Source organism: Thalassophryne amazonica, chromosome 5 (assembly GCF_902500255.1).
Source record: "Thalassophryne amazonica chromosome 5, fThaAma1.1, whole genome shotgun sequence".
In the NCBI taxonomy this organism is placed as follows: Eukaryota; Metazoa; Chordata; class Actinopteri; order Batrachoidiformes; family Batrachoididae; genus Thalassophryne; species Thalassophryne amazonica.
In genome coordinates, this window is record NC_047107.1 from 7030883 (window position 1) to 7044409 (window position 13527).

Here is a 13527-nt window from a genome sequence, read left to right on the forward strand (position 1 = left end):
TCCATAACTTTCCCGACTCACTGCAGGTGCTCTGATGCAAACATCCTGAATGAAAACTGCTGTGACAGTGTAGCAAGAAAAATCTACACCAAGCTCTAAATTTTGTCACAGTCTGACCAGGTACTGTTACTGTCCAAACACACCACATAAGAACAACGATTGTGGAGCCCACAGTATTTAATCAAACACGATCAGGAGAAGTGAAACTGAAGACAATTATACAGGTGACAGTGAGATCAAATTTCAGCTGAGTAAGTATAATGGTTGAGGAAATATATTTAAAAGATCCTGCATCCACTGATTAGGGTTAAAAGATGTCCAGAGTGAATTTGATACAAATTCTGTCATTCTGTGCTATATTGCTGGTGGGGGTTGGCCTCCGTAAAGGCTGCACCTCGTCACCAATCCTGTTTGTGATATCCATGGACAGGATATCGAGGCATAGTCATAGTAGGGTTTCCACTTTAGTTGGCTCAGGGTCTCATCACTGTTTTTTGCAGATGATGTGGTCCTGTTGACTTCATTGGCCTGTGACCTCCAACACTCACTGGATCGGTTCACAGCTGAGTGTGAAGTGGCTGGGATGAGGATCAGCACCTCTAAATCTGATGCCATGGTTCTCAGCAGGAAACCTTCCCTACTCTGGGTAGGGAAGGTGGTCTTGCCCCAAGTGAAGGAGTTCAAGTGCCTTGGGGTCTTGTTTATGAGTGAAGGGACAATGGAGCGTGTTATTGGCCGGCAAAGCGGGGGTGGTGTTGCGTTGATACTGAGCCAAAAGGTGAAGATCTCGATCTACTGGTCAATCTTCGTTCCTACTCTCACCTATGGTCATGAGGGTTGGGTCATGACCAAAAGAACTAGATCGAGGGTACAAGTGGACCGAAATGGGCTTCCTCAGGAGGGTGGCTGGTGTCTCCCTTAGAGATAGGGTGACATTCGATCATCCGTAGGGAGCTCAGAGTAGAGCTGCTGCTCCCTTGTGTTGAAAGGAGCCAGCTGAGGTGGTTCGGTCATCTGGTAAGGATGCCTCCTGAGTGCCTCCCTTAGGATGTGTTCCAGGCACGTCCATCTGGGAGGAGACCCTGGGGAAGACCCAGGACTAGGTGGAGAGATTATATCTCCACACTGGCTTGGGAACTCCTCTGGATTCCGCAGTCAAAGGTCTTCAATGTGGCCCAGGAAAGGGAAGTCTGGGGTCCCCTGCTGGATCTGTTGCCCTGTGACTCCATCCAGGATAAGCGATTGAGTGATGAGTGTGCTACAGTAAGCCCCTTCGGCTGCTCCCTTGTTTGCACTCGGGGTCGCCACAGCAAATCTAAGGTGGATCTGCATGTTGATTTGGCACAGGTTTTACGCCGGATGCCCTTCCTGACGCAACTCCACATTACATGGAGAAATGTGGCAGGGGTGGGATTTGAACCCAGAACCTTCCGAACTGAAACCAAGCGCATTAACCACTTGGCCACCACCCCTGCGAGTGATGAGTGTGCTACAATGAACCCAAATCCGTGTTGTGAAATCCTGCAGGAGCAGACTCACAAAACCTCAACATGAGTCTCCATCACAGTAAAGGTCATATCTTACAAAAAAAACCTGCGATGGAACTGAGCATTAGAGGTGGCAATGAGGACGCAGCATCATCTGTTGAAAATGTGATTTTGTTTGTGTCACTTTTCTTTGAAGAAACACAAAGCTTTCATATTCACACTGTGGTCACGTTAAGTCAGCCTCAGCTCCTGCAGCACGAAGAGCCTTCAAACAAACACACAAGAAGACCTTTATTATTTTTTACCGTGCATTGAGCAATTTATGAATCAAACTCAATTTCGAGACCTTGCTGGATGAAGAAAATCTAATCACAGGCAGCGTGCATCAGACGGGAAAAGGCAGAAAGTCGAGAGAAGAGAGTGAGCGGAGGAGCTGGGAACATCTGGTCTCTTCTGTCTGTCCAGTTTCCACTCGTCTGCTGAAAATAATTCATCACCATTTGAAGAAAAAGCCATGTTGCCATCACTGTGGGAAATATTGCGGTTTGTGATTGTGATACAGGAAATGTGTTGTCCTGTCCTGCAAAAGTCAGATCCATAAGTATTTGGACAGTTAAATCATCTTGGTTCTTTGCACCACCAATGAAATAATTCAGATGTTCTTATTGTGTCGAGTTTCAGCTTGAAGTTGAACTAAAACATCACATGAAGCTGTGACTGGGAAATGAAGTCCATTAGACATTTTGTGGAAATATCAACTACGAGGTCTGTCCGTAAAGTATCGTACCTTTTTATTTTTTTCAAAAACTATATGGATTTCATTCATATGTTTTTACGTCAGACATGCTTGAACCCTCATGCGCATGCGTGAGTTTTTCCACGCCTGTCGGTGATGTCATTCGCCTGTGAGCACGCCTTGTGGAAGGAGTGGTCCCGCCCCGTCGTCGGATTTTCATTGTCTGGAAATGGCGGAATGAAAAGGACTTTTTTTCCATCAGAATTTTTTCAGAAGCTGTTAGAGACTGGCACCTGGAAACCATTTGAAAAATTTATCTGGCTTTCAGTGAAAATTTTACGGGCTTCACAGAGAATAAGGACTTTAACTACAGGTTTAAGGACCCCTTTAAAGGACGGTCGGTGCGCCGCGCTGCGAGCTGCGACGATGCGGCACAAACCACTGGATCATTTCTAAGCTGATGGCTCTGTGGATACGAGACCGTCGTGTGCTCTTTCTCTGGTTATCACAAGACCTGGACATCAGCCATTTTCCAGCAGATTTCACTTTTAACAAGAGATTTTGTCATGGAAAGCCGCGCGGAGGCTTCGCGCGTCACGACCGATTCGCTGATGAAGCGAGACAAAGGAACACCTCCATTTCGGAGTGTTAGAGGACAAGTTGGGACATGTCTATCTCGGCTTTCAGTGCTTACCAGCCCAGTGAGTATAAAAGAACTTGTGGAGAGCTGGACATGTCCCAACTTGTCCTCTAACACTCCGAAACGGAGGTGTTCCTTTGTCTCGCTTCATCAGCGAATCGGTCGTGATGCACGAAGCCTCCGTGCGGCTTTCCATGACAAAATCTCTTGTTAAAAGTGAAATCTGCCGGAAAATGGCTGATGTCCAGCTCTTGTGATAACCAGAGAAAGAGCACACGACGGTCTCGTATCCACAGAGCCATCAGCTTAGAAATGATCCAGTGGTTTGTGCCGCATCGTCGCAGCTCGCAGCGCGGCGCACCGACCGTCCTTTAAAGGGGTCCTTAAACCTGTAGTTAAAGTCCTTATTCTCTGTGAAGCCCGTAAAATTTTCACTGAAAGCCAGATAAATTTTTAGAATGGTTTCCAGGTGCCAGTCTAACAGCTTCTGAAAAAATTCTGATGGAAAAAAAGTCCTTTTCATTCCGCCATTTCCAGACAATGAAAATCCGACGAGGGGGCGGGACCACTCCTTCCACAAGGCGTGCTCACAGGCGAATGACGTCACCGACAGGCGTGGAAAAAACTCACGCATGCGCACGAGGGTTCAAGCATGTCTGACGTAAAAACATATGAATGAAATCCATATAGTTTTTGAAAAAAATAAAAAGGTACGATACTTTACGGACAGACCTCGTACAGTGGGGCAATTTTCAAATACTGCAGCAGCAAATGCATAACAATAATTTGAATACAAATACTTTAGTTAATGCCCCCTTACTGGAACCTTCCTCACACACCTGTGGGCCACTTCACACATAACACAAAAGATGCAGAAACCAGAAGAAAATCCGTGAACCAAACACAAAATGGGGAACCACCAACCATTGTGCGCATGTACGAACACAGTGCGAGCAGCTTTGATGTGTTGCACCACATTGTGCCGCTGATGTGGAGAAACATAAAATAAAAACCAGCTGTATAATTAGTGAATATCACTGGGTTGATATAAATAATAAATAAAAGTGGACAGAATGCAGAACCCTTTTCTGCTGATACGTGACTGAAAGTTGCAGGACACGCATGTCGGGCCGGGCCCGCGCGTGTGTCCTGTCAGACAGATGTGAAATTCAGATCGCTTGCTGCATGTCCACATGAAGTGGCGGTCTGTTTCAGCTGGGACAGCCTGTCAATGTGTGCGCTCTGCGCATTCTCCAGCCAATCGCAAAAGCGATATATGTTTTTATGTATTTCCACATGAGGACAGCAAGCACACACATGCATCACAGTGGACAGTAAGGTCCTGTCCGTCAAAACATGGTACCTGTTCTGCAGCTGTGACGTCCAGGACCAGTGATATCTACAGCTGCTGCTGTTGGCAGCCAGCCACGCCCCCGTCTGTTCAGCGCACAGACAAAGGTGTCACTCTGTGATCAGATGAGAGGCGTCTCGGCTGCGGGGGGAGACACACAAACCACACGCATGGCAGGTGTTGGGGGGAGCGGGGGGGGAGTGCGTGAAACACGCACACACATGTTGTGGAGGGTGCACTTAGACAAATTTCACATCCAGCTCGACAGTGGTTGCCTGCTCACTGTTTTCATGCTAATAGTTGGAATAGTCACACATTTCCTAAGTACTCCGCGACCAGTATTAGATGTTCACGTGTATCACCGTGAATTTGGCCAACACCTGCCGCTTGAGGGATCGAATGGGCTCTCACAGGGCACTCTTTATCTTTCTGCTGCTTGTGTGCGCAAATAGTTGTAGTGACATGTGTCCAAAGCTTTAGAGGCGGTTCTGATTTTTCACAAATGGCATGGAATTCCTCCTGCGTGCGCTAGTCGGCTTCAGTCATCTTATGTGTGAAGGAGCCCTTACTGCTGGTATTTTTGGACTGCCTTTTGCTGTACCGACCCACGCAAGCCCTGACATGAAACTCTGTTAAGCTGAAGACCTGAATCCTACATTTGTGTCCAACCACCTGGTGCCAGCTGGCTTGTCAGTGGTGGGTGAGGCAGCACGTGTGGCACCAAACCAATGGGACATTTTTCAACTGTCATATGTTTAGCTGTTTAGTAAAGACATTTATTCACATGTGCTTGAAATGAGCATCACCGCTAAATTTATTTTATCTATGAGGAAAACCTCACCACGATAGCTCGTATAACAAACGCTTTAAGGTGACCTGATGGTTTTACACACAAGCTGAAAGTAATGGAGCCCTATTCCAAAAAAGGTACTTTAATGTCGTGTTTCCCGTTCCACTGTCATAAAAATCTTTTTTTTTTTTTTGTTTTTTTTTTTTGTCGCAGGACGTCTCAAACTGCTAAATAACTAAAACAGACAAACAAAAAACATACACTTTTACTCCGGAAAATTCTGTATTTGTTTTGTTGTATTCTGAGACAGGAAGTTTTTCTGAAGAACTAATCTCATGTGCGCGGCTCTGTCACGCAGTTCTGTTGAGCTCCACATTCGGCACTGGTTAAGGTTACACACATCTCATACTGTATAAGGCGTGTGTGCTGTAATGGGACGTGTGTCTGCAGGTTTTCCTTCAGCCATCCACCTGGACAAGTCCAAACTGGGAGGATCCTCAGACTACATTTTTACTGTTGGCCCACACACTGTTTTCATGCTGAGTGGATCTGGCATTTTCAGCTGAGAAGATCCTCAGAAAACACTTTATTTCTCATAACAGCAGATATATGTTTGTGGTTAATCTGTTAGTGTCTGCTACAGGAAAGAGAAAGTTTTTCATACTGACCTTTTTTGGGCATTGCATCTCCCGAGCCAAACTGAGCAGCAGCTCGTGTGAGATTGGATCCACAAGGTTGAGGAAGGCGGCGTTCTTGTACAAGATGTCATTGAGTGAGGAGCCTTCCAACCCGAGATCCTGGCAAAAGGAGACAAGACAACACAACAGTCAGTCCCACAGCAAGACCCCACTGTTACCATCCAGGAATAACTTCAAATACGCATCGAACGCTGAGGAGGAAAATGAAAAGCGTCACTGATGGCGCCGGCTCTGTCAGGGGCAGTGTGACATAAAACAGGGAGAAGGTTTGTTTAAAATATTCAGTAACAGAGACAGCAGATTTTTAATCTGTTAGAAAAAAAGTCAAAATCCCAAGAGAATCACAGAGAACACTGTGCTTTGGCATATTTAAACAACTTTCACAAGCAGCTCGACACCCAAAACACCACAACTCAACACCCAACACACCACAACTCAACACCCAACACACCACAACACGACACCCAACACACCACAACTCAACACCCAACACGCCGCAGCTCGACACCCATCATGCCGCAAATGGACACCCTACACACCACGATTCGACACCCACCATCCCACTGCTCAACACCCAACACACCACGGCTCGACACCCACCATGCCACTGCACAATATGCAACATACCACGGCTTGACACCCGCCATGCCACTGCTCAACACCCAACACACCATGGCTCGACACCCACCATTCCACTGCTCAACACCCAACACACCACGGCTCGACACCCACCATGCCACTGCACAATATGCAACATACCACGGCTTGACACCCGCCATGCCACTGCTCAACACCCAACACACCATGGCTCGATACCCACCATTCCACTGCTCAACACCCAACACACCACGGCTGGACACCAACCATGCCATTGCTCAACATGCAACACACCACGGCTCGACACCCACCATGCCACTGCACAATATGCAACATACCACGGCTTGACACCCACCATGCCACTGCTCAACACCCAACACACCATGGCTCGACACCCACCATTCCACTGCTCAACACCCAACACACCACGGCTCGACACCCACCATGCCACTGCACAATATGCAACATACCACGGCTCGACAATCACCATGCCACTGCTCAACATGCAACATACCACGGCTCGACACCCACCATACCACTGCTCAACACCCAAAACACCACGGCTCGACACCCACCATGCCACTGCTCAACATGCAACATACCACGGCTCGACACCCACCATAGCACTGCTCAACACCCAACACACCACGGCTCGACACCCACCATGCCACTGCTCAACACCCAACACACCATGGCTCGACACCCGCCATGCCACTGCTCAACACCCAACACACCACGGCTCGACACCCACCATGCCACTGCTCAACATGCAACATACCACGGCTCGACACCCGCCATACCACTGCTCAACACCCAACACACCACGGCTCGACACCCACCATGCTACTGCTCAACATACAACATACCACAGCTTGACACCCGCCATGCCACTGCTCGCAAACAACAACAACATGCTTAATAAAGGAGGCCAAGTGGTTGGTGTGCTTGGTTTCTGTGCAGAAGGTTCCTGGTTCAAACCCCACCCCTGTCACATTTCTGCATGTACAACCCCAATTCCAATGAAGTTGGGACGTTGTGTAAAATGTAAATAAACACAGAATACAATGATTTGCAAATCCTCTTCAACCTATATTCAACTGAATACACCACAAAGACAAGACATTTAATGTTCAAACTGATAAACTTTATTGTTTTTGTCCAAATAGTTGCTCATTTTCAAATGGATGCCTGCAACACGTTTCAAAAAAGCTGGGATACTGACAATTTATGTGTCTCGCAAAACAATTTAGACTTTTAGAGCGTGTTAAAATTTTATCATATTTTCCTCCAGTTGGATATCATGTCGATGTAACAGAAGAACCTATACAATGCAGATAATTTAGCAGACTAACATATCACGTTTGCATGGATACAGTCTGAAGTAAATTCACCCCAAAGACAGATTTTGAAACATGATTAAAAGAAAAAAAATCAAAGACTTACTGGGAGCTTTTCTGTATAAATGATGATTGTTTTGTAGTTTCAGCACGATGTGGGGTTCACAGTAAAATCTGTAAAGGTGCCTTTCATTTGTGTGGTTGAGTGGCGGCATGTAACATTTATCCTTCAGTCTCATATCTGGACATTAAAACGTGAGACTTCACATCCACTGTGGTATCTCAGAGACGTTTCCAAATGACTTCACAAATATGAAGATCATCAAATCAGACCACAGACTAAATTTGCCGCGTCAGGAAACATGACACAACATGACACATGACATGACATCAATCAATCAATCAACTTTTTTCTTATATACCGCCAAATCACAACAAACAGTTGCCCCAAGGCGCTCCATATTGCAAGGCAAGGCCATACAATAATTATGAAAAACCCCAAAGGTCAAAACGACCCCCTATGAGCAAGCACTTGGCAACAGTGGGAAGGAAAAACTCCCTTTTAACAGGAAGAAACCTCCAGCAGAACCAGGCTCAGGGAGGGGCAGTCTTCTGCTGAGACTGGTTGGGGCTGAGGGAAAAAAACAGGAAAAAGACATGCTGTGGAGGGGAGCAGAGATCGATCACTAATGATTAAATGCAGAGTGATGCATACGGAGCAAAAAGAGAAAGAAACAGTGCATCATGGGAACCCCCCCACAATCTACGTCTAAAGCAGCATAACCAAGGGATGGTCCAGGGTCACCCGATCCAGCCCTAACTATAAGCCTTAGCGAAAAGGAAAGTTTTAAGCCTAATCTTAAAAGTAGAGAGGGTATCTGTCTCCCTGATCTGAATTGGGAGCTGGTTCCACAGGAGAGGAGCCTGAAAGCTGAAGGCTCTGCCTCCCATTCTACTCTTACAAACCCTAGGAACTACAAGTAAGCCCGCAGTCTGAGAACGAAGCGCTCTAATGGGGTAATATGGTACTACGAGGTCCCTAAGATAAGATGGGACCTGATTAAAATAAATTCTATTCTAGAATTAACAGGAAGCCAATGAAGAGAGGCCAACACGGGTGAGATATGCTCTCTCCTGCTAGTCCCCGTCAGTACTCTAGCTGCAGCATTCTGAACCAACTGAAGGCTTTTTAGGGAACTTTTAGGACAACCTGATAATAATGAATTACAATAGTCCAGCCTAGAGGAAATAAATGCATGAATTAGTTTTTCAGCATCACTCTGAGACAAGACCTTTCTGATTTTAGAGATATTGCGTAAATGCAAAAAGGCAGTCCTACATATTTGTTTAATATGCGCTTTGAATGACATATCCTGATCAAAAATGACTCCAAGATTTCTCACAGTATTACTAGAGATCAGGGAAATGCCATCCAGAGTAACGATCTGGTTAGACACCATGCTTCTAAGATTTGTGGGGCCAAGTACAATAACTTCAGTTTTATCTGAGTTTAAAAGCAGGAAATTAGAGGTCATCCATGTCTTTATGTCTGTAAGACAATCCTGCAGTTTAGCTAATTGGTGTGTATCCTCTGGCTTCATGGATAGATAAAGCTGGGTATCATCTGCGTAACAATGAAAATTTAAGCAATACCGTCTAATAATACTGCCTAAGGGAAGCATGTATAAAGTGAATAAAATTGGTCCTAGCACAGAACCTTGTGGAACTCCATAATTAACTTTAGTCTGTGAAGAAGATTCCCCATTTACATGAACAAACTGTAATCTATTAGACAAATATGATTCAAACCACTGCAGCGCAGTGCCTTTAATACCTATGACATGCTCTAACCTCTGTAATAAAATTTTATGGTCAACAGTATCAAAAGCAGTACTGAGGTCCAACAGAACAAGCACAGAGATAAGTCCACTGTCCGAAGCCATAAGAAGATCATTTGTAACCTTCACTAATGCTGTTTCTGTACTATGATGAATTCTAAAACCTGACTGAAACTCTTCAAATAGACCATTCCTCTGCAGGTGATCAGTTAGCTGTTTTACAACTACCCTCTCAAGAATCTTTGAGAGAAAAGGAAGGTTGGAAATTGGCCTATAATTAGCTAAGATAGCTGGGTCAAGTGATGGCTTTTTAAGTAATGGTTTAATTACTGCCACCTTAAAGGCCTGTGGTACATAACCAACTAACAAAGATAGATTGATCATATTTAAGATTGAAGCATTAAATAATGGTAGGACTTCCTTGAGCAGCCTGGCAGGAATGGGGTCCAATAAACATGCCGATGGTTTGGACGAAGCAACCAATGAAAATAACTCAGACAGAACAACCGGAGAGAAAGAGTCTAACCAAATACCGGCATCACTGAAAGCAGCCAAAGATAACGATACATCTTTGGGATGGTTATGAGTAATTTTTTCTCTAATAGTTAAAATTTTGTTAGCAAAGAAAGTCATGAAGTCATTACTAGTTAAAGTTAATGGAATACTCAGCTCAATAGAGCTCTGACTCTTTGTCAGCCTAGCTACAGTGCTGAAAAGAAACCTGAGGTTATACTTATTTTCTTCAATTAGTGATGAGTAGAAAGATGTCCTAGCTTTACGGAGGGCTTTTTTATAGAGCAACAAACTCTTTTTCCAGGCTAAGTGAAGATCTTCTAAATTAGTGAGACGCCATTTCCTCTCCAACTTACGGGTTATCTGCTTTAAGCTACGAGTTTGTGAGTTATACCACGGAGTCAGACACTTCTGATTTAAAGCTCTCTTTTTCAGAGGAGCTACAGCATCCAAAGTTGTCTTCAAAGAGGATGTAAAACTATTGACGAGATACTCTAACTCCCTTACAGAGTTTAGGTAGCTACTCTGCTCTGTGTTGGTATATGACATTAGAGAACATAACGAAGGAATCATATCCTTAAACCTAGTTACAGCGCTTTCTGAAAGACTTCTAGTGTAATGAAACTTATTCCCCACTGCAGGGTAGTCCATCAGGGTAAATGTAAATGTTATTAAAAAATGATCAGACAGAAGGGAGTTTTCAGGGAATACTGTTAAGTCTTCTATTTCCATACCATAAGTCAGAACAAGATCTAAGGTATGATTAAAGTGGTGGGTGGACTCATTTACTTTTTGAGCAAAGCCGATAGAGTCTAATAATAGATTAAATGCAGTGTTGAGGCTGTCATTCTCAGCATCTGTGTGGATATTAAAATCGCCCACTATAATTATCTTATCTGAGCTAAGCACTAAGTCAGACAAAAGGTCTGAAAATTCACAGAGAAACTCACAGTAACGACCAGGTGGACGATAGATAATAACAAATAAAACTGGTTTTTGGGACTTCCAATTTAGATGGACAAGACTAAGAGTCAAGCTTTCAAATGAATGAAAGCTCTGTCTAGGTTTTTGATTAATTAATAAGCTGGAATGGAAGATTGCTGCTAATCCTCCGCCTCGGCCCGTGCTACGAGCATTCTGACAGTTAGTGTGACTCGGGGGTGTTGACTCATTTAAACTAACATATTCATCCTGCTGTAACCAGGTTTCTGTTAGGCAGAATAAATCAATACGTTGATCAATTATTATATCATTTACCAACAGGGACTTAGAAGAGAGAGACCTAATGTTTAATAGACCACATTTAACTGTTTTAGTCTGTGGTGCAATTGAAGGTGCTATATTATTTTTTCTTTTTGAATTTTTATGCTTAAATAGATTTTTGCTGGTTATTGGTGGTCTGGGAGCAGGCACCGTCTCTACGGGGATGGGGCAACGAGGGGATGGCAGGGGGAGAGAAGCTGCAGAGAGGTGTATAAGACCACAGCTCTGCCTCCTGGTCCCAACGCTGGACAGTCACAGTTTGGAGGATCCAAGAAAATTGGCCAGATTTCTAGAAATGAGAGCTGCTCCATCTAAAGTGGGATGGATGCCGTCTCTCCTAACAAGACCAGGTTTTCCCCAGAAGCTTTGCCAATTATCAATGAAGCCCACCTCATTTTTTGGACACCACTCAGACAGCCAGCAATTCAAGGAGAACATGCGGCTAAACATGTCACTCCCGGTCTGATTGGGGAGGGGCCCAGAGAAAACAACAGAGTCCGACATTGTTTTTGCAAAGTTACACACCGATTTAATGTTAATTTTAGTGACCTCCGATTGGCGTAACCGAGTGTCATTACTGCCGACGTGAATTACAATCTTACCAAATTTACGCTTAGCCTTAGCCAGCAATTTCAAATGTCCTTCGATGTCGCCTGCTCTGGCCCCCGGAAGACAATTGACAATGGTTGCTGGTGTCGCTAACTTCACATTTCTCAAAACAGAGTCGCCAATAACCAGAGTTTGATCCTCGGCGAGTGTATCGTCGAGTGGGGAAAAACGGTTAGAGATGTGAACGGGTTGACGGTGTACATGGGGCTTCTGTTTAGGGCTACGCTTCCTCCTCACAGTCACCCAGTCAGCCTGCTTTCCCGACTGCCCGGGATCTGCCAGGGGGGAACTAGCGGCAGCTAAGCTACCTTGGTCCGCACCGACTACAGGGGCCTGGCTAGCTGTAGAATTTTCCACGGTGCGGAGCCGAGTCTCCAATTCGCCCAGCCTGGCCTCCAAAGCTACGAATAAGCTGCACTTATTACAAGTACCGTTACTGCTAAAGGAGGCCGAGGAATAACTAAACATTTCACACCCTGAGCAGAAAAGTGCGGGAGAGACAGGAGAAGCCGCCATGCTAAATCGGCTAAGAGCTAGTAGCTACGCAACCTAGTGGATTCCTAAAAACACACAAAGTGAATAATGTGTAAATAATTTAAAGGTGATTCAGCAGAAGGAGTGCCCCAATCAAGGCACCAAACAGGCCATGAAGCAGCACAGGCAACGCACGGCAACAGCGAACGCACGACAACGGTGCTAAAATAAAATAAAAATCAACTAAACACGCTGTGGAGCAGCACAGATAACGCACGACAACAGTGCTAAAAGAGAAAAAAAACAAAAAACAAACGAAAGCGTTAGCAAGCTAGTTAGCTTGCCAACACTGATGAAAGTTAGCTGATAAAAGTGCTCCGTCGCGATGTTTTGACCGTTAGAGGTCTTCCTTAGGCGTTGGAGCACAGTAAAAAAGTAAAAAAAAAAAGTAAAAAGTAAGTAAAAAAAAAAAAGTAAAAAAAAAAAAAAAAAAGTAAAGTAAGTAAGACATGACATGACACACACAATGGGATGACAGCGTACTGCACTGGTTTGTCCCAAGCCTTGTGATTGGCTGCCAGGTCCAGTAAACATCAAAATGGCTGACAGGAACAACTCTGACAACATTTTGCTTCAATTGATGCTTGATTTTTCTGGAAATTTCCACGTTTTCCCCCCAAAAAACAGAATTTCGGAAAACTTTCAGGACAACTGTCCTTGAGTGGCCCAGCCAGAGCCCAGACTTGATTCCAATTGAGCATCTCTGGAGAGATCTGAAAATGTCTGTGTACCGACGCTGCACATCCAACCTGATGGAGCCTGAGAGGTGCTGCAAAGAAGAATGGACCAAACTGCTCAAAGGTAGATGCACCAAGCTTGTGGTATCATATTCAAGAAGACCTGAGGCTGTAATTGTTGCCAAAGATGTATCAACAAAGTATTGAGCGAAGGGTGTGAATACTGATGAACGTGATTTCTTTTTAACAAGAGCAATCAGAGATTTCTGATGTCCACCAGTCCTGATCTGGATCACCTCCAACATTCAGTGGAGTCTTCTATGCCCTAATCTGTGGTGCAGATTTGGTGAGAATCTGTGAAGTAGTTTTGATGTGATCCTTAAAAGCTTAAAAAGTGAAACTTGATCCAGAATCTGGATCCAGATCACCTCCAAGGTTTAATGGAGTCTTCCATGTC

The 13527-nt window shown here is 44.8% G+C and overlaps 1 protein-coding gene across 1 annotated transcript in view; it reads right to left on the bottom strand.

Annotated features, from left to right (window-relative positions):
- Nucleotides 1–13527, bottom strand: part of lrrc75ba (leucine rich repeat containing 75Ba) — a 71471-nt gene that overhangs the window by 22753 nt on the left and 35191 nt on the right. The window contains exon 2 of the mRNA XM_034169694.1: nucleotides 5673–5801. Coding sequence (XP_034025585.1) covers nucleotides 5673–5801 — 129 coding nt within the window. The remainder of the gene's footprint in view (nucleotides 1–5672; nucleotides 5802–13527) is intronic.